The sequence below is a fragment of the Caretta caretta genome, chromosome 11 (genome assembly GCF_965140235.1).
Source record: "Caretta caretta isolate rCarCar2 chromosome 11, rCarCar1.hap1, whole genome shotgun sequence".
In the NCBI taxonomy this organism is placed as follows: Eukaryota; Metazoa; Chordata; order Testudines; family Cheloniidae; genus Caretta; species Caretta caretta.
The window spans coordinates 46,025,934-46,053,524 of NC_134216.1; the positions used below are offsets into that span (position 1 = coordinate 46,025,934).

General features: G+C 40.0%; 1 protein-coding gene across 8 annotated transcripts in view; it reads right to left on the reverse strand.

Moving 5' to 3' along the window:
• ZNF385B (zinc finger protein 385B) overlaps positions 1-27,591 on the reverse strand; it is a 311,286-nt gene that overhangs the window by 88,031 nt on the left and 195,664 nt on the right. For 4 of the 8 annotated variants that reach the window (XM_075117991.1, XM_048868907.2, XM_048868909.2 and 1 more), the window contains one exon: positions 521-663. In XM_075117991.1, the coding sequence (XP_074974092.1) occupies positions 521-610 (90 nt within the window). In that variant the 5' untranslated portion in view covers positions 611-663. Of the gene's footprint in view, positions 1-520; positions 664-2,995; positions 3,074-16,679; positions 16,749-17,447; positions 17,595-27,591 lie in introns of those variants that run through there. The other 4 variants (XM_075117990.1, XM_048868908.2, XM_048868910.2 and 1 more) reach the window with 4 other exon arrangements.

Genomic DNA, 27,591 nt, shown 5'->3' on the forward strand with positions numbered 1-27,591 from the left:
TGAGTAACTCCCATGGTTACAATGGTTTTAGGCTGATTTATATCAGCTGAAGGCCTTGCCTATTATCTTTAATATGAAAAAGATTTTTGTTTTCAAAATCATCTTTGATCTTTCTATTTCCTATGTATATTGGTCTTTCTATTTCATAGTATATGCATGCACGTGCACGCACACACACACACTCACACAAGACACTATTGCTTGCTAACTGTACATTGTGTTGTTCTTTTTACATGCCAACCACATCTCCAGAAGAAAACAGTCTGTATTTGTTGGATCCTCAACAGGAACCATGCAACAGGATGGTCTAAAAGGGAAGGTATATAACAAGTGAACACTGGATTTCATTCTGTCCTGTTCCCTATGTGAGAAATTAGCTATTGTAAGAGTTGAAAAGGGTTATCTAACGTTTGATGTAACCAATACATAGAGTTGTAAGACAGGCTTCATGTACTGATTATTAGCATCTGCAGAGAAAGCAGGAGGAGGGGGCTAATAACATGAACACAAATTTACTTACTGTGTTAAAATTTGGGAAGAGTCCAACAGCAGAACTACTGTCCACAGGAAAGGACACAAAGGGCTTGATATCCAGTGAAGGCTGCATCATCAGAGTCGGTGTGCGCACAAGGGCAGGAAGTGTAGTAGTATGGCATGCACTGCCTGCCAACAACAAACCAAAAACAGGAATTCATCACTCCCTCATAGACAAAAATGCCCTTTCTTTAGGCACATACACTCTGTAAAGGTAGAGAAAAATCACCTCTGGCTAACAACCTGTAAGAAATAAACATCATACACCTTTGATAAAGTGGTTCAGTAGGAGTTAATACAATTAAAAGATGCCTACTTCTTCACAGTCTGGATGAGGCAGAACACTTCCCCATGCCCAGAGCTGCTCAGATTCTGAAGAGGAGACATATGGTGCATAAATCACATTGGACAGGCAGAATAAAAACACTTCTAAGGCTCAAAAATTCTGATGAGCCAGAAAGGCAGGGCTGAGCACCTATTACAAACAGATACTTTTGCAATTCAGGGTTGCCTATGAGATTAGTGAGAGTGGACATTTATGCAAGCTGGGATACAGAGGTATTTTTTAATGTGAGTTGTGCATTCATTTTTCTCCCTTATAATGGCATCTGTAATCTGCTTAATGCTGGAAAAGTATGATTCAAAGACTTTTTAAAAAAATTAAGAAAAGGCCTACTGATTAAAAATGCAAGAAATCAAGAAATAAGTAGTAAGTCCATAACACATGTTTATACTAAATAACCATACGGCACAAAAATAAACCCAATTTTCTACTTTCCCTCAACATCACTCTCCAACAATATTTTCTTAATTTAACCCTACATCTTTCTTTCCAAACTAAGGCTTTCCAAATTTTTAGTTCATAGGAACCCATTTTATAAATACACACAGACAAAATGTGGCCTCAAACAAGTGGAATCTTTCCTAATTAATGACTGTCTAAAACTGAACAGATTAATATTTAATACAAAAGCAGGCCTATATCCTTTCTTTCTGCATAGCTCCTGACTCTCTCATCTCACAGGGGGAGGGGAACAAGGGGGTATGCACCAACAGAAAGTGTAGGAGGTTTGTACATCTAATGGTACAGGTGTCCCAATATCCACAAAGAAATTTCTTGTCAGTTTTCTGCAGAGGGTCATGCTCTCCCTCTTCGCAGAATGGTTCACAGCAAAGCCACATTGTTGCTGCCTCCCTGGCTGTACACTTCCCTTCCCCTCACCCTCTCCTCACCCTCTGAGGGCAGGAGAAGGCAACTCTCGGTCTAATCTCTGGCTGGATTTTCCAGTGGGAATTCTGTAGATTTGCTAGGGAGCTTATGTCACCAAAGCTGTCTCTTTGTCCCCCTGCTCCCTTCCCTTGCTCTTCTTCTGAAACAGAGAGCATTAACACCCCAGATTAGACATTTTTTCATTATATACCTTACTTTAAAAATGTTATTTCTGGAGCTCCAAATGCAGATCTGTAACAACTGGATTTACATTCTGCTATTTGGGGTTGCAAAATATTCTTCAATTAATGTGTCAAGTGACTTCTAGATACTGTAAATTAAACATTTAACACAAACAATGCACTGCCCTTCAACCCTTCCAAGGCCTTCCACTCAATTGATTCCCTACCCACCAATCCTCCTCATCAGGGCTGCCAATCCAGTCTGTGCCCAAACCCACTCTTTTCCCCCCTGAAGCTGCCCAACTATCATCTATGCTGCACACCCCCTGCAGCCTCTCAGCTCATCAGGTAAATTAATCAAAAGTATCCCACCCCTCCCTGCAATCCTATTGATCACATCCTCAGCTCCACATACATCTCTAATCAAGCAACTGATCCTCTAACATCAGCAATCCATCCTCTTCCCCACAACCACTCAATGGATCCTTTTACCACACAGCCCCAGTCAATTCATCCATTGCTCTGCAATCACCGCAGCCAGTTGATCATCTGCCTTCTCCTCCTACTAGCTTCCCTTGTCCCCATCTAATAGATTCTTTGCCTCTCCATTAATACTGCTCCTACCACTAGCCCTCCAGTTACCTTCTTCCTCCTTTCCCCAATGGCTAATCAGTGATGGGGAGGAGAGCAGTCCTGTGTTAGATGTTTCTCTGGTCCCAAGGAGAGTGAGTAGTGTACGCTGCTCCCCATGCAGGGTCCCTGGGCCTTTTAGAATGAGGTAGGAAGTAGACTGTGGAGCAACAAGTGCAACTCTCTCTTCCTCATCAAACCTCACCACTCACCCACACCCATCTGAGAGATGCCAGGCAGTCTGTAGGGCCTTGCTAAGTAGATCTGTCCCAGTGCATTTGGAATCTGTGTGTGGGTCACTGAGTGAAACTTCATTCAGAAAAGGCAATGCATTTGTTCCCTCTTCTTTTGATCTCACAACCATAGGTTCATAGACACCATTTAAAATCCAATCTACTATATCTGAGAATCAGATTGAATGTTGTGATGCTGTGGTTACCTGGGTTGATTAGATAGTCTACCATCCAAGACAGGTCCTTTGTAGATACTACTGAATAGGAGAGGGTAAATATATTAGTTTCAGCCACTGCATAAGAATGTAATGTTATAGTCTATTAGATTAATTACAGACCACAATCCTCCCCAATTCATGCATTGGTAAATCCTGGGGTCACAGAAGGGATGGACACAATATTGCAGCAATGCCCCACCAGGCTGGTTACATTCCTTCTTGAGAGGAAGATTGATCCTGATAAAATTATCCTACATTTTCTCCTTTCCCAACCCCATCACTTGCAAAATTTAAAATACTGTTTGAAATCTATAAGATTTTATATTTTGCATAGACTTGTGAAACTCATTGAGAGTTGTGTTTAATTAACTGTAGGTTAGAGCTTATTCGTGTGAATTCATAAACACTAAAAAACTAATGGCAGTCTAATGCACATACAGCCTCTTCCTTAGATCTGCAATGAAAAAATAGATCAACAGGATAATAGTGCATCAAGAGATTTACCAAAGGAATTATCCTTTGACTGTATTGTATTTCTACTAGCTGATTCTGATGTATTAGGTACACAGAACTCAGTATTGTATTCACACTGCAACAGTGTACTTAATTACACACTGTGCTTCTAATTAGGTAATGTTCCAGCCATTGTCAATTTAATTCTTCAATAAAACAATATTTACATATTTTGATTTAGCCAGACTTATAAATATTGCTTCAATTACAACGAAAATTAAAATTAAGGCTGAGTTTTTGTAATGACTGACCTCCCATTCCTTCTAGCCAGGCTGTGGCGAGTATTCATCATAGAAATAAGTTTTCACTATTTTTTCCATATCTCTGTGCACTCTTCTTGGTACATCCTGGCTGACTACTGATATATCAAATTTATCACAACATATACCAGAAGCCTCACTGCAATTTGTGCAGTCCGTGATATGGGATGTCAGAATAATTAAATCTGGAATATCTTCAGGATACCAGGATGGATTCATAGATTCTACAGAATTTACATAAAACATGCACCCAACAGTTTGATTAGTGAAGGCAGTTCCCCATAAACCTGTGTTCAACTATTTTCACTCCCCCCACCCCACAGTTGACTTTAAAAATCCTTCTCCTCTACTACCCCTGCCAATCAAGTCACAGAGGCCCATTGACTGTCCTCCCTCCACCCAACCTCCCTGTAAAAATCCCTGGCAACATTAGCAGGAAGAGATGACCAAAAGTGACAAAGCTAGAACCTCTTCACTTAAGAGTCATCAGATCAAGCAGAATGGAACACAGACTTGCACCAAAATTCCCCCTAAAGGTCAAACACAGTCCCACTGTCACCCAATCAAATTTGTATGCAAATATGAACCAAGCAGGAATACTGGCACAACAAAGATGTAGCTGACAATGTTCATTATCACTATAAATTTAGCAGATGTTTACCATTTCATTAACATTTTAAGGATGCAGACATTTTACTGTGTCAGATTGTTTTAAATTAGTAGTAAATCTTGGGCATAAATAAGTGATTTTTCTTGCAAATTCATTCACCCTCCTCAACCTGCTAGTTTAAACACTGTTTTACCATATTTTTTATTGTAATGGCTTCAAGAACTAAGAAAACTCTTTCCACGTTTACTCTTAGGATATATGCTACAAAAGAAATATCTGGTGTTTGGATTAAAATAATTAAAAACAAACAACAAGATTTCCGACAAGCTTGTTTCCCGGTGTTCTGTCTACCATGTGACTTATTGTTTCTAGTTCATCTGCTGCTGCTGCTGCTCTGACTCCAGCTGCAATAATTATCTACAGTTACATCATCAGGTTCAAGAAACAGGCAGAGACTTTGCCAAAAAATATTAGTCCTCAGCAGAAGGTTTTCACACCACTCTGAAAAGCTAAGGGATGAAATCAGTTTTTTAAATCCTAGCTGAAGATCCAGAGTGCTTCCCATTTTATTAGAATAATAAATATTATATGTAAATATTAGAGAGCTCTCCCAGCGCGATTAAAAAAACCCCACCTCCACGAGGGGAATAGCTCCCAGCACTGGGAGCTGTGCACGGTCTACACTGCCACTTTACAGCACTGAAACTGGCAGCACTCAGAGGGGTGTTTTTTCACACCCCTGCAGTGCTGTAAAGTGCCAGTGTAGACAAGCTCTTGGGGTTGCTTTGCATTGTAATGCACCTTCTCAAGGCAACTTTTGCCTGCAGAAGGTGCAAATAAGTGGGATGGTAGCAGAATAGGAACTTCTGAAGGAATGGGTCGGGTTTTTGAGTTTTCTTTTCTCCTTTTAGTGCTGTATTTTCAGAACATCAGGCCAGATCATCAAAGTAACTGTTGGAATTTAGAACACACCTTCAAGGTGGACAACAGTCATCCCCTTGGTTGTGCAGACACTGGCTGAATTAATTCATAGCCTGCAATCATAGTGCACTCAGTCATCCTCACCTTAGATTTTAGATTGTCATCCAATGTACCTGATTTTTCCTTTAAAGGCTTGGAACCCTTATGAGCAGACATGAGATGTTTAAAATGGTTTAAATCTCATATTTATGAAAATGCACTGTGCACACATCTATGACCCTTTTCAGGGCTGTAAAGCTTTCAGTACCATTTACTAATTTGTAACAGGAACTTTTGAACATTGTCAAAAATATTTTTGAACAATACATTGAAGTAAAGTGTTTTTTAAATATAAACAATTCTGAGCCAGAGGCAACACAGACTTTCCGACTGAATAAAGTTTGCTTCAGCTCCACTGCCTATATCCTGAAAAGGATCATTGCACTAAAAAAAGAGAGTCTTGTATGAGTCCTTACCTTAAACTTGAGTTCCTCGTGTCGCTGACATATCAGGCAGTCTAGTTCCTCCAGCGATCACAGTTACTCACTAGTTGTAGTACTTCTTCCTAGATAATGCCAGCTCATTCAATATCCTCTCACTCTCTTCTGCCAGCTCTTCCTTGGCTTTCCTCGCTTTCTCTTCCTTCCCTTAGGTATGCAATTTAATGCTGCTTAGCAAGTCTCCCATCTTCCATGCAAAGTACATGTCCCAACCATCTGAGCTCTCTTTCTCTGCTAAAATTTTTAGCATGTCCTGTTCTGTCAGCACCCCTATTCTCACATTTGTTATTTTGTCTTTCCACGAAAAGCATAATATCTTCCTCAGCCATCTGTAATGGGCAGCTTCCAGTCTCATTCTGTCAGTCACCACCATCAGCCAAATCTCTGCTCTGTACAGTAGCAAGCTCAGTACAATCGCAGGGTATAGTCTGACCTTCAGTTTAGTGGGGAGACCTCTCTTTGAGCAGATGGTGTTCACCCTTCCAAAAGTGCTGTTTGCTTTTCCTAATCTTGTATGAATCGCTTTATTGCAGCCATCTTCAAATGTCATCACGCTCCCCAGATAGCAGAACTTTTCCATCCTCTTCCATTTCTTTTCCATCCACACACACCTTTGCATTTGTTGTTCCATTTCCTACCTTCCTAATCTTTGTTTTCTCTGCCTTTACTTTCAGTCCAATTTTTGCTAATACAAGGAGGATTGGTGATAAACATCCTTGTCTAACTCCAGTCATAATATCAAACCACGCACCCAAGCCTGTATCCAATCATACGCTGTACTACTTCTACTTCTATTATATAAAGTATTATGTTGAGCAGCTTGTCTGATATCTCATAGCTTCTAGTAATATTCCACAGTGGGTGTCTCTGTAGACACTATAGAACGCTTTCTTAAAGTCAACAGAGTTGATGAAAATGGGGCTTTGCTAAGCAGTAGCTTTTTCAGTGATCTGTCAAAGAGTGAATGTCTGTTCAAAACATGATCTACCTTGATGGAACTCAGCCTGTTTTTCATACAATGCTTCATCCACTGCTTTCTTCATTCTATTCAGTATCCTAGTAGTCAATACTTTGCCAAGGTTTGATAATAGTACAATACCTCTCCAATTCATGCACCGAGTAAGATCACCCTTTTTTGGCAACACCATAGTAATACCATCTTTCTAGTCTTGTAGCACTTGTTCTTTCATCCATATTTCATTACAGTGTCTTGGTAACTGCTCAGTAAGAATTTCATCTCCTGCCTTTAGTACCTCTGCTTGAATTCTATCAATCCAAGGAACTTTCTCCTGTTTGAGGCCTTTGATTTAATTTCATTGGGTGTTATTGGCCCCTCTTCTATTTCTAACTTAGCATTGGCATTTCTCTTGAACATGTGCATGATCATTGATTCTGGACAGTTTAATTTGGCATGGAATATTCTTTCCATCGTCTGACTTGTTCTTCATGTATTTTCTGTCCATGAGAGTTCCTGATGGGAATCCCAAACCTGAGCCATTCTTTTTAGGTGACAGATCTGAGGAACTGTCCCAGATTGAGGTATCATTAGAGGAGGTTTGGGAACAAATTGATAAATTAAACAGCAATAAATGACCAGGACCAGATTGTATTCACCCAAGAGTTCTGAAGGAACTCAAACATGAAATTGCAGAACTACTAACTGTAGTCTGTAACCTATCATTGAAATCAGCTTCTGTACCAGATGACTGGGGAGGACAGCTAATGTGATGCCAATTTTTAGAAAGGGCTTCAGAGGTGATCCCAGCAATTACAGGCCTGAAAGCCTGACTTCAGTACCAGGCAAACTGGTTGAAACTATAATAAAGAACAATATTGTCAAACATATAGATGAACATAATTTGTTGAGGAAGAGTCAACGTGGTTTTAGTAAAGGGAAATCATGCCGCACCAATCTACTAGAATTCTGTGAGAGGGTCAACAAGCACGTGGACCAAGGCGATCCAGTGGATATAGTGTATGTAGATTTTCAGAAAGCCTTTGACAAGGCTCCTCACCAAAGGCTCTTATGCAAAGTAAGCTGCCACGGGATAAGAGAGAAGGTGCTCACATGGATTAGTAACTAGCTAAAAGATAGTAAACAAAGGGTAGGTATAAATAGTCAGTTTTCAGAATGGAGAGAGGTGAATAGTGGTGTCCCCCAGGGGTCTGTTCTGGGACCAGTCCTAATTTAACATATTCATAAATGATCTGGAAAAGCGGATAAACAGTGAGGTGGCAAAATTTGCGGATGATACAAAATAACTAAAGATAGTTAAGACCCAGGCAGACTGCAAACAGCTACAGAAGGATCTCTCAAAACTGGGTGACTGGGCAACAAAATGGCAAATGAAATTTAATGTTGATAAACGCAAAGTAATGCACATTGGAAAGCATAATCCCAACTATACATTTAAAATGATGAGGTCCAAATTAGTTGTTACCACTCAAGAAAGAGATCTTGGAGTCATGGATAGTTCTCTGAAAACATTCACTCAATGTGCAGCAGCAGTCAAAAAAGCGAACAGAATGCTGGGAATAATTAAGAAAGGGATAGATAATAGGACAGAAAATATCATGTTGCCTCTACATAAATCCATGGTACGCCCACATCTTGAATACTATGTGCAGATGGGGTCACCACAGCTCACAAAAGATATATTGGAATTGGAAAAGGTTAAGAAAAGGGCAACAAAAATGATTAGGGGTATGGAATGGCTTCTGTACGAGCAGATATTAATAAAACTGGGACTTTTCAGCTTGGAAAAGAGACTACTAAGGGGAGATATGATTGAGGTCTATAAAATCATCACTGGTGTAGAGAAAGTAGATAAGGAAGTGTTGTTTACTACGTCTCATAACACAAGAACTAGGGGTCACCAAATGAATTTAATAGGCAGCAGGTTTAAAACAAATAAAAGGAAGTATTTCTTCACACAATGCACAGTCAACCTGTGGAACTCCTTGCCAGAGGATGCTGTGAAGGCCAACACCATAACAGGGTTCAAAAAAGAACTAGATAAATTAATGAAGGATAGGTCCATCAATGGCTATTAGCCAGGATGGGCAGGAATGGTGTCCCTAGCCTCTCTTTGCCAGAAGCTGGGAATGAGTGACAGGGAATGGATCATTTGATGATTATCTGTTGGGCATGTGTCTTGCACTCTTCCTTTTTTGCTTTCATAACTTTCTGTTAGTCAGTAACTGCCCATGTTCCAGATGTAATTCATTCATCTTTCTTCTGCCATCTTTGGCAGCCCACTTCTTCCTCTGTTGTCTTGACTACCATCTTCCTCCAGTTTGACCATATGTCTTCCTGTCTTTCTACAGCGTGGTGCTGGTAAACACTGGTATGGTTGTGAAGTGTAATCTGGAATCTGACCTGTTTCTTTCTCCTTGAACTTCTCTATGGCTGTAACACCCTTTTTTTGGGTCCATCTTTGTGATCTTTTTGAGTTTAACTTTTAAGGTGGCCTCTAAAAAATAATGATCCGAGCCAACATCTACTCCTCTGAGGCCTCTGACATCCCTCAAAGAAGTCCTTTAAGTCCTTATTACACTTATTTATAGACAACTATATAGAGAGTGATGTGTTCAAGAAAGTCATATTTTTAATAATCTAATGAAATATGTATTAAAAATAATCAATTAGGGTTCTTCCCTTCAAAGCAGAATCACTGTTAAAATGATGCTCCACTATCTGGATCCCTGCTGCAATATGACCCATTACTATCTACTTTCATTAGGAGCTGATATTTCCAGAAATGACATACAAATATAGTGAACCCTTGCAGGTCACTAAATCTACGGATTTATATGACTCATCACCACCGTATCTGAATTACATGTACTTAAAACCAGAAATTCTCTCTCCCTCCCTCCCCTGATCAGTTTATAGGCTATGGGGATTTTCTGTTTATTTTTTTGCTTAGTGTGTGAGTGGAAGTGTTGTATGTCTCTGAGTATATCTGAAAGAGAGAGACAGAGAGAGAGAGAGAGATTGATTACTAAGAGAAAGCTAAGTCAAATAAATGAATTTTGTATTGGGTTGTGAAAATGGTGAAGTGCAAGTATCAGAATAGTGAAGGAAAGCCATATTTTAGAAGTAGCGCATTAAGCATTTTCAGGAAGGTGAACTTTGAGATTTTTCCCCCTAAAACACAGTCAGCAGAATAAAAGCTAGTGCTTGCCATATGCTACCACTAGGCTATCGTGGCTTGTCAGAGCTAAAGGAGAGAGAGCGACTTTCAAGATCAATTCTTTATCTGAATTTCCCAAATGGTAAATTAATATGATCCTGAGAGAGCAGCACTGCCCAGGCAACATAACTTATATTTAAAAATAACTTGTGAATCAAAACAGCAGTGTGTATGAGAACACTTCCATTGCTTTCCACTGACAATAGGAAAAATACTAGGCAGTTTATATCCCCAAAGCACCGTACTAATTAATGAATGAGTTCCTTCAAGAGTCAATATGATTACCACTAAAACCTTTGTGATGCATACATAATTTGAAGTCTAGAAGTTGTATCAACTTCATTCCTCTCAAACCTTATTCAAACATCAATGGGATAGTCAATTCTTCCACTGACCCATGAAGTGATCTAAAGAATATGAAGCACTTCCATCAACATACATGACTACCTCTTTAAAACCTGCAGAATTGTCAAAGGTGGTATTTCAAAAGGCGGTAGGAATGACTATTCATCCAGACTGGTTACTAATGGCTATTGGATAGGATATGATTAGTAGAAAGTCCACTTGCCTCAAAATCAGGAGGAAAGGCAATCTGCAGAAACACTTTATTTTAGTCCATGTCTGACCTTGCATAGGAACAAAACTAGAGAAACTGACACACCAATCATTTTGGATCTCATTAGGTTCTAAAGGGTTTTGCCTTTTTGACATAACTGCTGCAACAAACTCTGCATTCATTTCATATGGCATAACCATATTGTATAAACTGAAGGAACTATATAGATAAGTTATAGCACTATTATAGATAACTAACTCAACTTCACATAATAAACAAGCCAGACTATGAAAATTATTCTGTCCTTCTAAATGAAAATGTGGAATGTAACACTAATATTTCCATTATTCATCATCCACAAAGAAATGTCTTATGATTATATGTATTAACAGGATTGTACGTGTACGCGCTCTCGCACTCGGAGTTGTAGAAAAGCAGATACTTTGAACTAAAGTGTTTCTACATGTCAGATGTATTTAAGATTTCTTCTAAACATGCCATACAGTATACAAACCTGGAATGAAATCCTGACCCTTTTGCAGTTAATTCGAGTTTTGACCTAATATCATGCCAGGATTTCACACCCCCACTTACTTATTTTTCCACACAATATTAGGAGTCATAAACAGCTTGCAAAAAATGTAAGGGTACAATAAAAAAGTTTATAGTCGATATATAGGATTTATTGTATATTGATTATGCAGTTGAGAGATATACAGAAAAAATATCTGAAGAGTTCCCAGAATAACTAGTTCAGCTAAAAATGATTGCTAGTAAATAACTGGGTAAATAATTTACATGACAGGACAACACATTTTCATTCACTTCACATCTGTGGAAATGTTTATGAGGTTTTCATCCTGGAATGTTGTATCTACAAAATACACAGTACAATGATTTACCCATAATCCCTTTTCCAATATCAAGCTCACAACATCAACAGCATGTGTTATCAAAGTAAAACATGCCACCAATAAAAATGTTCTGAGCTACTGACTTCAGCAGGGACTGGATGAAGCCCAATATCTTAAATTGTTTAAATATAATATAAAAGCATAAAACCATAACTAGTCTCTTTAATTACCTCACTAGCCTAATTATAAATGCACTTCATCCTGTGAAATAGGCTCCATTCTTAGACCCTACAAGCATTATACACATGCTTAACTTTAAACATGTAAGTAGTCCCACTGACATCAATGGGAATACTCACCATCCTTGAAATTAAGTGTATGCGCAAGGCTGAGAGAGATTAGGGCCTTCCTCACTAGAATAGTGAGCTGTTTGTAGGGTTGTAGCAGTCATGTTAGTCCCAGGATATGATAAAGATAAGGTAAATCTGGTAATATCTTTTACTGGACCAATTTCTAATATACTAAAAGATATTATCTCACCTAACTTGTGTGTCTGGAATACTGAGGATTGACTGTACACCATTTTCATTTCTGTGAATTAAGATGTTTTTTCCTCAGTAGAATTTTCTCCCTCAAATCCCTCATGACTAAAGGAAATTTTTCCATTTAAAAAATATGTATAAAACAGATTGTGACTACTATTCATGTAGTTCACATGTGTGGAGCTTATCACAAAAAAGTTGATGTTTTCAATCAGTTAAAATATTTATAATTAATAATATATGAAAGCCATTCTCGGAATTTGTTCTCGAGTCTCTAGAATTCAGTAGTGTGTCAAAAATTAGAAACCGAAAAAAACAGATGTGTCTCTTAAAGCTTTTTGTGGTTAAAGAAAAACAATACTTCCAATATTTTAGAGGAAAATGAATCAACTTTAATCAAGAAAAGCTAAATTTACACCTGTAACTCTTTTACATGTTAAACAGCTTAAAAATCAACAACAAATCATCCTGGACTTTGTATTGTAAATACCAAAAAGGGCAAAAAGAGTGTACAAACAATTAGAAAGGTATTTTAACCTCTTCACCTGAAATAATCATGTTAAAATTGTTAGGTCACAGCTGTTTGAATTAACCTTCATAGCGCCTATATCTTTATGATAACTTGTTCAAATTTTAACCTGCACATTGTGTAACTTGTATAGTATTTATCTCTCTCTAACTTTTGTCCTGCATGTGCTCCTGAACAATACAAATTTCAGACGAGAAAATACTCATTCCATATACCATTTAATTTTGGCAGCCACTGTGCTGTACTGTTCCACTTGTTTCTTTTTCAATATTTATATTTCCAAGTCAAATGAACCCTAGAAACACCATACTAATATCAGTGCATATTTATTAGTATTGGCTGTTTGTCAAGCTTAAGCAATTAAATAAATTAAGAAGCATCCCTCATTACATTTAGAAGCAATGTGCTGGCTGCTGTACAACTGTGATTTGCTTTTATCTGTAGGTAGCATGGAAATATTTGTCATTTGTTTCTCTAAAAAGCTAATTTTGCAGACTTCTAAAACAAACAAAGCCATTTGCTCCATTAGAAAGCTGTGTGGCATGTCAGAACGTAGCATATTCTTCTCTGCAGCACTGGACTGTTCCATTCTAAATAAACATGGTTGGCTATTAATACATGCAGTACTCTTAGGTACTATGAGCAAAATCTTGGCCCTACTGAAGACAATGGGAGTTTTGCTTGTTGACCACAATAGGTCAGGATTTCACCCTATATATTTGTGACTCTTCAGTTTATTCCTAAACAAAGATTATCACACACAGAACTGGCTAGATCCTTGATCTCAGTACAGCTGCTTTGAATTGTACCAGGGCATAAAGCCAGAAAGCCAGCCAAACCAGTCAGTGGAGGATTCACTCACAATGGAGGAATTCACAGGTGGTGCACCACCACCTCAATCCCAGAAATGGGGATGAGCCAAAGAAAGGAAGCATAGCCAGGGTGTCCCTATGCTGTTGCAATTCCCCACTGTTGAAACAGCCTTTTGGGACCATAGGTAGCTGGGTTTAAATTAAGCTGCACTAGCATAAGCTCTGGACCAGCATCTCCGGCCCTCCTGCTTTTCTCTCTCATGCTGTAGGTTCTCCCACTCTAGACTCCTCTGGTTCAGGGAACTCCATCTCAACAGGGTCCAGTTGCTACATGCACTCCAGGACTCCTCATCTATGCCTCTGCCTGAGCCCCCGTTGTCCTCCTCAGAATGTCCTAGTTTGTTCAAGCCTGTCTTCCTCAACATCTGCAGGTGCTCTGAATGAACTAGGTCATCCGGCCCAGTCCTTATCTGGTTCTGGGATGCCATTTCTTTTCTGGTCATCAGATCATATCAGACTAACCAGCTGTGTCTTTTTCAGCTCTCTAGAGTTTTGGTTCCTTTCTTTGCATAATTCTACTAGCTGACTTTTCCTGAGCTGTAGATAGCTCTTTATTTCTGTCTTTTCCCATTGTCTTCCCCAAAAGAACACAAGAAAATAAATTTTCTTACTTTTTCCTTCTACAATTTTTTTTTTTTTTTTTGCTGGGCACTTATTGGAAGTTCATCATTGTCACAATCCTGACAATGTATCATAGTTACAGGGCTGCTTGAACCTCTGTCCCCTTTCTGGTCTCTCTGAGTGTACCCCATTAGGTGTCAGGCTTGTGCCTTTACTTGTCTGGGCAGGTGTGCTGGAACAATTTGTGTATGTGTGGAAGTGGGGGCGTGCTCAAAGCCATTAAACCCAACTGTAAGCCCTGTATATGAAAGAAACCACTTCAAGCCAGGAGGTGCTGCCATACCCCCAGTCCAGCACCTGTGTGTCTGGGCTGGAATTTTACAATTCTCCCACATTTAGACCAGAATCTGGGTTCAACACCCCATCTTTGCCAACCATTTATTGTTATGCAGGACTGAATGGATACCTGCATCTCTTCCCTTCGGCAGTCTGTGAACAGGGCTACACAGTGATGAACAACCTTCTTCAAAGAAGTAGGTTTATTTAGTAAATGGAACAAAACATACAAGAAAATGATTTTAAAACAAGAAACAGGCTCCTTGCATGGTTAGACTCATCCAATCACACACTTCACTACAAGCTTCATTATATGGGCTTCCTGCTTGAGTTATAAGTGCAGAACAAACCCAACTTACATTCTTTTAGCAAACTCTAGAGTTCCTGGGACCCAGCCTGGTCTCAGTTTGCCTTCACAGAAAGTCTGTTTCCCTCTCTCATGGAACAATCTCTTTTTGAATGCCTGATCCCCTTCACCCTATTGTTCAATGGCTTTTTCTTAGAACAGTGGCTCTCAACCTTTTCAGACTATTGTACCCCTTTCAGAAGCCTGATTTGTCTGCAGTACTCACAAGTTTCATCTCACTTAAAATCTACTTGCTTACAAAATCAGGCATAAAAATACAAAAGTGTCACAGCACACTATTACTGAAAAATTGGTTACTTCCTCATTTTTACCCTATAATTATAAAACAAATCAACTGGAATGTAAATGTTGTACTTAAATTTCAGTAGAGAGTATATAGAGCAGTGTAAACAAGTCATTGTCTGTATGAAATTTTAGTGTTTACTGACTTTGCTAGTGCTTTTTATGTAGCCTGTTGTAAAACTAAGCAAATGATGAGTTGATGTACCCCCTGGAAGACCTTTGCATAACCCCACGGGTATGTGTACCCCTGGTAGAGAACCACTGTCTTAGAGGGCCTAGGTGGGAAGTCCTTCTTTTGCCTGAGACTGTTTTTTCCCAGTTGGCCAGCCAATCCATCTGAAGGTACACCTTCACTGAGACAAGAAAAAAAAAGAGGTGTGTTCTTAACTTCAGTTACCTAACCCAAGTTCAAATAGCAGTGAAGACACAGCAATTCTGTTTTTAACTGAGGCTAGCGGCTGGTGTTAAAGTCTGTAAAGGGGGAATTGGAGTTAAACTCAAGCTCATGTCTACCAAGAGTGTGCAGAAACACATTTTGGTTCCAGATGCATAGTCACCACCAAGCAACTCCACATACATCACACTAGCCACTTCTCTAAAGACAGAGTTAGTTTTATCCAAAGGAACTTTGAGGCTTATCTAAATTATATAGAACTTCCAAACCCTTTGAGATTCAGCCAGAGGCCTAAGAATTTGATATTTTCCCCCTGCCTTTTGTATATATAATCATCTCAGAGTAGTTTGGCCACCTGACCATGGGCTTCACAAAACACAAAATACTTCACGTTTTCTCCATCTAGGTTCTTATACCAGCACCCATCACCCTAGTATTTGAGTATCTTTTAGAAAAATCATCTTTGTGGCAGTTAGGCACAGAGAATTGGATTTTCAACTAAATGACTATTTACACAGAATGTATTTCTGCTAAAAAAAAAATCTTCAATTTTTGTCAGAAAAGCCAAAAATCTGAAAACTGAAAATTTAAATTTTTTCAATAGAAAGTCAATTTTTTCTGGGAAAAAAAATTCCGACAAGCTCTACAGCTAGGTTCTTTCTTACAAAAGAGGTGTTTTACTCAAGGCATAAGCAGCATTTTGGAGGCTGGATGAAGGGGTGTCAATGCAAACCAAATAAAAGTATCCTTTATTGTGCTGAAAAATTTGTCAGATTCAGGTTCTGACAAACTTTCAAAGGGAAAATATTTTGCAGATGGGAGTCCTAAACTGGTTGTGGACAGGAAGCGCCTCCAAGATGAGCCTAACACAGGTGTTATGTGTTCGCAGCACCTTGCCCCAGTCAGGAGAGCGGCACCTACATTCTGCACTTACTGGAGTTTCCAGGGACACATCAAGTATAGATCTGAGTACAGTAGAGTATTTTAGCCTGGAGGTAAAAAATACTAGGAGGACTATTGTGAGGTCAGTATTTACAAGCAATGTCAAAGCCACTGCTACATTTTATTTGAGATGAACTACAGTCAGTTACTTTTTTCCAGATCCCTACCTCATTTAGGTGGTAGGAGAGTATGAGTCGAATCTGAAATTTAAAGACGTTGAGCAAAGTATCAGCTGCGTATTGATGATAATGCAGTCCAAATAACTTTGTGGGTAAAGTGCAAGACTTGGAGTCAGGATGACTAGATTCTGTTCCTGGCTCTGACACATACTGTGTGACCATCGACAAGACCCTTAATCTCGGTTTTCCAATCTGGTAAATGGGACTAAAAATACTCACCTCACAGTACTGTTCAGAGACTTAATTTATTAACGTCTGTAAAGTGCTCTGAGGTCCTCAGACAAGTCACTATAGAAACAAAAAATTATTATTGCACTAATCTTCCTCCTCTCACTGCTACTCTTTTCCCCCATCCTCTGCATCCCCTCTCCTCCCTAAGTTATTACTCTTCCTTCTCTCAGTGTTCCAGAACATTCTCTCACCGCACTGTATGACTAGCCAAATCCCCCCATGTCAACTGTGAGCTATCACAGCTCCTCCTATTCCGATGCTTTGGGAGGGATCGGAAGGAGTGTGTGGAGACACAGAAAGCTTCTAATAATTGTTCCAACTTTTAACAAGTGCTGGTTATAATGTGATAACATCACTGGAACAAGAATGACAGCAAACCATAAATAGGACTGTTAGGTACACAACGACTAAGTTAGCAACTTTCTTTAACATAGAAGGGGGAAAAAAGGCAAAACTTGCTTTGATACTTCATAAATTCTGGTCCATATTTATCCCTTTTGTGATTCCATTGACTTCAATGGAGTTATATCAGGGATTAATTTTCCCTTGTATATTTACTGTATTTGCAGGAAAAATTTTCAGGAAAAGATTGGATTAACCAATAAACAAACCCCCCTGCCTTCCAAAAACAACAAAAAACAGCTATTTTAACTGAATACTTCTTTACTTTATCCTAAATTAATTTCCGATGTGTTATATTTATATTCACAGTGGGGGGGAAACCCCTGTATGTGCTCAACACAGAGTAATGCTTACCTTGGTTTGTAAGATCATAGTCCATGACCACTTCAGCATTATATGTGGAATTAGATTTAGAGAAAAAGAATTCCTTCATTTCACTGGGGTGCTTTTGTGATGTTTGGTGCAAGGAGACAGCAGGCAAGTGATAAGTCTGAACAAATCATATGTGCTGTAATTGCTGCTTAGCTCTAATTACTGTTCAGGACGTGTTTGCAACTTGATTCCAGAGGGAGGACAGCCTACCTAATGACATCATCAGACCAAATATAACCTAAAAGACTGACAATATATATTTTAATAGTGTTTCTACAGACCGTTTTAAAGCTGTTGAAAAGTAGATACTGTTCTTATATAGATTAAAACTTCAGCTGTGTGTTTTTATGGCTTGTTTTTAAAGATTTTTTAAAAAACAAATGGCATCAGCCCCAAATCATGGGCATTTTAGGTGAAGTGGGAGGGAACAGTGCCAGGAAGTGCACATAGGCAGTGTGGTGTAGTGGCTAGGTCACCCATCAGGGAATCAGAAAACCTAAGTGCTGAGCACTGTCTCTGCCACTAACTTGTGTGCCCTTAGGCACATCACTTTACCTCATCTGGGCTCCAATCAGGAATAGGGCCTACCTAAACTATTTACTATTTGTAATTTTTAAAAATAAAAACCACAAAATTTCAATTCTGATCCTAAGTTGCTCAGCAGTGTCCCTTTACTGCCAAGCATGAAAAAATCCTAGTGAGAGACTTGATGAAATACAAAACTATAGCCCAAACTGGTGAACTTTGATGAAGACTAGTCTGTGGAAGACATATCATTAGAGAAACTCATTTTACATTACAAGCAGCTGTCTGCTTACTATGCCAGGACAGGACAAGGAGGAGTCCTGAGACTGTAACTTTTTATATTAAATTAATCTGGGTAAGCCCGCCCTCGGTTAAATTCAACAAATGTGAAGCAGCAATTTTTGTAAAGTATTTCTTTTCAATTAAATAGAGAACAGATTGGGGTGGGATTTTTGATAAAACCCAAAAATTGACTTTCAATGGAACTTGTACTCCAAAGGGGCTTGGATGCTTTTGAAAATCCCTCCTCTTATCACTTGGGAAATGATCAAAAGGTTTAAGTTCTGTTTTGATAAATGGTGTTAAAAGCAAACAAAAATAAATATGACATCAAAATAAACAGATGTGAATAGAAGGTAGATGAGAGGCTCCACAAAGCAGCTTTAAAAGACTTCTCTATCAAGCAGAATGAAGTGTAACCTTTCTTCTGCTACAGTATGCTGTGGATTTAACTTCTTATAGTTGTAGTACACACATATACTTTGTTAAAAAGTAAACGTTCACCCAAACAATGAAGTGCTTTTACGCTTGAACTTTAATAGTATAAAATAGTTCAAAACAAAAGTAATCAACTGCAGTCATAGAGTTCCTGATTGAGGTACAAGTCCTGCAATGAGCTTCAGGACTCTGTCTACACACAGTTCATTGCAGGATCAGGGCCCAAGGTATTTATAATCCTTTAGCCTCAGGGTGCAGTAGATTTTGTTCAAAAGGCCCCAATGTATTAGATGGCAATATCATGCCTTCCTCTATGCATAGGTCTTGTTTACTCCAGTTTTTCTGAAAAAGTGTTCAGCCAGGACATGGAGTAACATGGAGGGAGTTACAGAGAGAGAGAGAGATGAATTTAGCTCATTGTATTTGTTCAGAGCCATGTCCCAAAATAACTTCTCTTGTTCATATTCTCAAATTGCACACTCTTCTTAGTGATAAATCACTTTCATTCCAGCGCTGAATATAGCATACCTTATCCCATGGAGATAGAAGAGAGAATTCATTTGTTTTGATAGATCCTGCAGCAAAGCATGGCTAATTCTACTACTTTACTGCCAGAACAATTAATACTGGACTACATGTTTAAAGTGCATTAATTGTAGCTTTTAAATGTGTAAAGAGCCAAATGTCTATAAATATTGCACATGGAAGCTCCACTAAAAAGGCCAGAGATTAATGGGTAGCATAAACGGACAAACAAGAGAGAGTATTTATTTATTTTTACTCTGGGCTTGGCTACACTTACATTTTATAGCACTCTAACTTGCTGGCTCAGGGGGGTGAAAAATCACCCCCCTGAGCGCAGCAAGTCTGAGCGCTTTGAAGCACTAGTGTGGACAGGGAGAGCCCTCTCCCAGCGCTCGTGCGTGACCACACTCGCACTTCAAAGCACTGCTGCGGGAGCGCTCCCGCGGCTGCGCTTTGAAGTTTCTAGTGTAGCCAGGCCCTATGCTAGCATGTCGATAACAGTCTACTGAAAGATGTAGGATTAAGGTGACAAACAGAATGGGAGTGAATGATTTAGTAAGAGCTAAGAATCTGATTCTGAGAAATGCTGAGCACCTGCAACTTCCTGAGTTCAAGATGCATTGCAGATACTCAACACCTCTCAAGATCAGGCACTTAGGGCCTCTCTACACTTGCAAGTTAGGGCTTGGCTACACTTGCGAGTTACAGCACAATAATGGAGCCCCAGGCGCACTAGCTCACTACCCGTTCACACTGGCAAGGCACGTAGAGCGCTCTGACTCCACGGCTACAGCGCTGCTGGTACTCCACCTCGGCGAGTGGAATAACATTTGCTGCACCCCTGCTGGAGCATCATGGTGCCTGTGTGGATGAGGTGTTGCATTACTGCGCTCTGATCAGCCTCCAGAAACATCCCATAATCCCCTTAAGTCAAGTGGCCACTCTTGTCATTGTTTTTGAATCGCTGCAGGAATGCGGATATGCCCTTTGAAAGTTCCGTTTCAGACATCCGGTTGCTTATCTGCTCCGAGACAAAGCAACCATTAGTGTGGAATGCTGTGTGAGAGAGAGAAAAAGAGAGGCGAGGGGGGGAGAGGGTCTGCTGCTGTCTGAACTTACAAGACAGCATGCTGGCATGCTGTCAGCCCCCCAAAAACCCACTCTCTCTCCCCCCACATACACACAACACACTCCCTGTCACATTCCACCCCACCCCACCCCCATTTGAAAAGCACGTTGCAGTCACTTGCATGCTGGGATAGCTGCCCATAATGCACCGCTCTCAATGCCACTGCAAGTGCCGCAAATGTGGCCACGCCAGTGCGCTTGAAGCTGTCAATGTGGACAGATTGCAGCACTTTCCCTACTGCGCTCTCCGAAGGCTGATTTACCTCAAAGCACTCTACATCTGCAAGTGTAGCCATGCCCTTAGTTTGAATTAAGGTAGGTGTGAATTTAAAGTGCAATAGCTATTCCAGAATAACCCTACATGTGGATACTCTTTTTCCTAAGTAAGAGTGCCTTGTTCTGATTTACCTTCATCCACTTTATGGATTACTTACTTAATCAATGTATAATCGAGACAAAGCTTTCTAATGAAAATTCCAAGGAACTCATTGTATGAAATTCCATGTAAATAACTAGTACTATTGCAACATTCAGTTTAATAACTCAAACAGGAAATTCCAAATCCTAAAAGTTCAACCTGAACTCTGATTCCTTTGGCATGTACTTTAAAACATATTTCTCATGTACCAGAGGTCTACTACAGGAGTGGAGAGGAGAGATTCTGTGGCCTGCAATATGCAGGAGGTCAGACTAGATCATCATAACAGTCCCTTCTGACCTTCAAGTCTGAGTATTACATCAGGACAGCCTCAACAGTGATATCCCTCCCATTGGACTACATCATCAGGGTAAATCAGCCAATCACTGTAGATCTCTCTTCCCCCACTAGACTTTATGCTGTAATCTTATGAGTTGAAATATTATTTCCCCCCATGCTCCCCACCCACCCACACACAGGTGTTGAAGATTAAATTGAAAAGTGCGTTATTAGATTTTTGGCTGAAAGATTCCATGTAAATACAATGTATGGTTATTAAAATACCTGAGTATTTCTTTATTAAATTAAAATTACATCATTGATGCACATTTTTTTTTGATAAGAGAGACTCCAATGAGAATTTATGCTTCCAAATCAAAAGTGATGGAAGCAGTTTACTGAACACAGATGCCAGCATGTAGGTGAATGTAGAGGCAGACACATGCATGTTGTTATAGAATAGCATATACGTGTACAAAATTCATAGGTTGGTAGAGCTCAACCTCTTCCCTTTTCTCCCCACATCCTCCCTAACTTGTTGCTCTATGAATAGCACTGTGGCGTGACAGGACTGCGGCTGCAGAAGTATATGTATATCCATTAAGTTCTTTGTTGCTCCTAACACCTACATGAGTTTTGACAGATAGTCCTTGTGAGGATCCACAAGTCTTGAACTGCAGGCTCCCAGGCAACCTTCACATCTCAGTCGCCATCCAGGGACTTGCTAGTAACAAGTGGGATGACTAGTGAGCCCCACCAGAGAAGCTACTCATAGCTGTCCTGATTGGAGAAGTGCCCAGCCCCACCAGTTGGTTTGGCTGCACTATTTAAGCCAGAAGGCAGCACTGGAAGTTGTCTGTGCAACTGGGTGAATTTCTGGCTGGCTGCAACATTGAACCCAACCTTCTTGCCTGACTCCTGAGCACTGCTCTCCTGACTTGTCCCTGGTTCCTGCTTTCCTGACCTGTCTTGTTTCTGATCCCTGCCCCTGGTCTCCAACTCCAACCCTGACCCTTAGTTTGACTCCTGACTCTGGCCCCTGGCTTGACTCCCGCCTCCAGCTCCAACTCCCAGTTTCTGATTTGGCATGGTTTCTGGCTTCTGACCGCCACTGCAAGACTACTAGGCCTGACTTCCACTGTTCCAACCACTAGGCATGACAGCCCAAGCCCCAGTCATGACAGTCCGAGAATAATTTTAATGTATGACAATACATACTTGTGACTGACAACAGCTTGCCATATCCTGGACAAACCTGATGGAATTATGACAAATTTTATTGAATAAATATAGCCTTATTGAATTGGATTTAATACCTTTGGGGTCCACTTATTACAAACAAAATTGTTATGTTGTTGTAGGATGACATGTTTTCTAGGATCTTGATTAATGTCAATGTTAGGAACTTCAGAGAACTGTTTGGGACACTACATGTGAAGTGGGTTTTCTAGGAGGTACTCAGGAGGCCTTTTGAAACTACACCCTGAGGAAAGAGCCATTGTCTTCTAATTAGCAACTTCTTGAAACTCCAGATCAAAGACCCCTGAACTGTAAAAGGGGTGGACTAAATTTTTATGAGTGGGCTTGTTCTGAGCTGGAGCTGTGATGAACTTGAAACCCCTTGGATAGGGTTCTGAGGGACTGCTCCTGCCAGAGCCCATGTTAGGGTTAGAGAGATCTCTGGCAAGTTTATGAGCATGTGTGTAGGTTATTTTATTTTTAATGTGTTCTCTATAATGCTTTATCCTTAAGAATACAACAGGTTTTCATAGCAAGTTTTGTGTGGTAACTTATGACTGGTGCCCATCACCCTGTTATTAGTCTTGGAAGAGAAAACAAGAGAAGGTTGTTTAGGCAACCTATCTTCTGCTGGGAACAACACAGTGAAGGCAGCAAGTTGTTCAACCTTGAATTACCTTTGTCCAAAAGGAGAGAGATGCAAGAAAGGGGACAGCCAGGGGAAGCCTGAGACTGGGTTCCTTTGCTGTACCATAGAGCAGGATTAAGTGCAGTTGCCCTGAATTGGGACAGTAGTAATAGGGCAGAAGTATACTTCTGAGACATACGGCATATTGTACTTCCTTTAGTGAAAGAGTTACTAGTGCTTCACTTACTGAGAGTCACAGTTGTTAGATAACCAAATAATTAATCTGCAAAACAAGTTGCTACCTATTGATTGTTAACAAGCATTTGTTATGGTCAAATAGCCAAAGTCGATAAGTGGCCACTTTAATTTTGTATTTTTAGGAACTATAATTGCAAAAATATTGATTTCAATCATAATAAGTTCAGTTTTTGCAAAAAAAATGCTCTGTAATTAACACATTACAGTACTGTGTTCATCTAACAAACTGCTTTAAGCGTACAAACGAAATTGCTGTTTGAAATATTGACAGTCTCCTATTGCAGGACTGATGGGCCCCACAATCCTCAGTGGATCAATAGTCCTTCATACCACTACGCAGATAACTGACCACATAAATTACAGCATACATTTAGAAATATTTTAAAACCTATGTTAAGGACTCTTTCATTTGTGTTTTACTGATACATTAGACTATTAAAGCTCCTTCAAAGCTATTATATTCCGTAATTTCACTGCCCATTTGAGGATTGTTTATTATATGATCTATTAACATGATAGTGTAAAAATATACTTCAATGGCACATTTATGATATAAGTGGGGAATCTAACAATCAAATATTTAACTTCTCGGTATCTAGATTACTGACAATAGTATTAATGGTTCCTTGGGAATAATTTCAGTCTATCATTAAAATACCCATTTAAAACAGATTTAAACTTTCATATGTATATTATCAACCTGATATACCACCTGCTTCAGCCTTGCTTGAAACGCTAAGTTCAGAGTATTTAAAATCTTGGGGAATGGCCATTTGCTTGGGGTTACACCTGGTCTGCTGGAGACCTGCCAGCTATTGGGAGCCTGGGCAGGTCAGGATACTTGGGAGGAGGTAGTAATAACCTGAAACTGCTCCCCTAGCCTGCCCTCCTGAATTGACCAGCAGTGAGGAAGGTGGGTCACATAAGAAAGTCAGGCTGAGGAAGTTCACATTTCCCATGCAGGTTTTTTTCTCCCGAGACACAGATCTCTGAACAGTGCCTTGTAAATCCACCAATTATGGGTTTGTTTTTTAATTCTTCTGCTACATCCTCCCATGACACCTTACTGACTAGATTTCTAAATTCTCCTCAACATTTGCCTGCCTGAAATCCAGTGTCCATGAACGAGTCCCACCTTATGGTGAATTTAAGTCCTTTTGTTCTTCGTTGTTGGTAACAAGATCTAATATTACTTTGACATTCACAGGCAGTTCTATAAAGGCTTCCCACAGGTTGGGCACTTTGCTTTTTTACTTCAAAGTTGTATTCTGGGTAACTTAGCAAGAAAACTGTTCATTTCTTGTGAAGTCCAAAACCCAAGCAATAAGCCAACTATACTACAAACACTGTTTACTCTATATTTAACTTTTTTCTTCTAAATTTTTTCCCCTCAAAGCTGTTCCGCTGAGAGATCCATCTCCAAGCTTTCCCCATTGCTGTTATTGTCCAAGAAAAGTGAGTCTAGAGGCCAACTGGTCAGGGCCCCACTAAGCTAGGCACTGTACAGCTATATAGTGAATGACAATCCTTGCCCTGAACAGCTGGCAGTCTAAGAGTGAATTGAATACTAATGATTATGTGGGCAAAATTCTACTCACAAAAATCAATGTCAGTAAGTGAGATTTAGCTTTTTTCCTTCTACAGTGGCACAAATGTTTCATTTTTCTTAAGTGCAACACCATTTGACAGATGAAGACAGCTTTCTACTTGTAATGAAAACTAATCAGACTTTATTAATGAAAACAGTAATGTGACAGTTACTATGTGCCTTCATGAAATTCTGCAATGTGAGATTTGAGTAAGTACACTGAGTATGCTTATATCAACTTTTTCCACAAGAAAGGAGATCACACATTCAATGTCCATATAAGATTATTGTACACATTCCCTTGTATGGCCATCCAACATCTTGACAGATGAAATGAAACACAACAAAGTCCATCAGTCAATGGTGCTTGACTGTACTGTGGCAGAAGAGCCCAATGCACAAGCAGCAGACCTTCCCAGAGTGGCTACAGGTCCACTTGCCAGATGGAGGTTGGAGCACACTCTGTTTCCTGGATCTCCTGTGGGCCTGAGCTTGGGCTTTCTGATGGCTCTCTGTGATGACTGCAACAGCCTTAACCCAGTCTAAAGAGTGAAGTCTCCTCTCCTCATTGTAAGCATGAGGTTTTCGGAAGAATACTGGTTAATGAATATTTTGATGTGAAACTCAATTGTTGTGATTTCTCCCCCCACACCCAGGTGTGGATGAAGAAGGTGAGGAGGCAACCAAAGGTTGGGGATGCAGTAGTGGATGGGTATGGGTAGGTGGTTCTCAGTCATCCAATCAGAAATGGCCCTTGGATGGCGATGGGGCTGGGTGGCAGCAGTTGTGGTAGAGGGAACTGTATAGCTGGGTCTTTGTATTCTCTGGCATTTGGACAATGGTTTGCACGAGTGCTGGTGGTAGAAGAATTGAGGAGGTGATCTTGGCTTATACATCTATTTACAGTGTTTTCTCTTTGAGACCACAGCATAAAGGCCTAGGGAGCAGAGGGATGTTCTAGAGTCTTTCAACAAGTGTATGTACTCAGTCTTCTCACTGAATACGTTAGACTTATCAAAAGGTAAGTACTCTACAGTATTTTGAACCTCCCTGGGGAACCCTGAGGATGGCAGCCAAGGCTCTCACTTCATGACTATACCTGTGGCTATCCCTCTAGATGCAGTGTCAGCTGCATCCACAGCAGCTTGAAGGGATATTTTGCCACTAGTTTGCAACACTTAATGAGTGTCTGGAATTGGGCTCTGCCCTCTTGAGGGAGTTTGCCCTTAAAGTCATAGGATCATAGAAAGCCAGGACTGGAAGGGACCTCGAGAAGTCACCAAGTCAAGCTTCCTGCACTGAGGCAGAGCCAAGTAAACCCAGACCAACACTGACGGGTGTTTGTCCAACCTGCTCTTAAAAACCTCCAATGATGGGGATTTTACAACCTCCCTTGGAAACTTATTCCAGAGGTCAGCTACCCTTATAGTTAGAAAGTTTTTCTTAATATCTAATCTAAATTTCCCTTGATGCAGATTAAGCCAATTACTTCTCGTCCTACCTTCAGTGGACATGAGAAAAATTAATCTCCATCCTCTTTATAATAGCTCTGAATATATTTAAAGACTTATCAAGTGCTCCCATCAGTCATCTTTCCTCAAGATGAAACATACCCTCTTCCCCCTTTTTTTAGCCTTTCCTCATAGGTCAGGTTTTCTAAACCTATCATCAGTTTTGTTGTTCTCCTCTGGACCATCCACAATTTGTCCTCATCTTTCCTAGAGTGTGGTGCCCAGTATTGGACACAATACTCCAGCTGAGGACACATCAGTGTTGAGTGGGACAATTACCTTCCATGTCTTATATATGGCACTCCTATTAATACACCCCGGAATGATGATAGCCTTTTTTTCCAACTGCTTCACATTGTTGACTCATTCATTTTGTGACTCACTATAATCTCTAGATCTTTTTCAGCCAGTACTACTACCTAGGCAGTTATTCATCATTTAGTAGTTGTGCATCTGATTTTTCCTTCCTAGGCATAGTATTTTTCACTTGTCTTTATTGATCATCATCATATTGACTCCAGACCAATTCTCCAATTTGTCAAGGTTATTTTGAATTCTTAACCTGTTCTCTTAAGTGCTTGCAACCCATTGGTGTCATCCACAAATTTCATAAGCATTCATAAGGGATTCATACGTCCCTTCATGCTTTGGCCATCATTCCAGAGGACATGCTTCCATGCTGATGACACTCCTTAAAAAAATAAGGTGTTAACTAAATTTGTGACTGAACTCCTTGGGGGAGAATTGTATGTCTCCAGCTCTGTTTTATCCGCATTCTGGCATATATTTCATGTTACAGTAGTCTTGAATGATGACTCAGCACATGTTGTTTATTTTAAGAACACTTTCACTGCAGATTTGACAAAATGCAAAGAAGGTACCAATGTGAGATGACTAAAGATAACTACAGCACTCGACCCAAGGTTTAAGAATCTGAAGTGCCTTCCAAAACCTGAGAGGGATCAGGTGTGGAGCACGCTTTCAGAAGTCTTAAAAGAGCAACACTCCGATGCGGAATCTACAGAACCTGAACCACCAAAAAAGAAAATCAACCTTCTGCTGGCGGCATCTGACTCAGATAATTAAAACAAACATGTAACGGTCCGCACGGCTTTGGATTTTTATTAAGCAGAACCTCTCATCAGCATGGTCGCATGTCCTCTAGAATGGTGGATGAAGCATGAAGGGACGTATGAATCTTTAGCACATTTGGCACGTAACTATCTTGCTACGCTGGCTGCAACAGTGCCATGCGAACACCTGTTCTCACTTTCAGGTGACATTGTGAACAAGAAGCAGGCAGTATGATC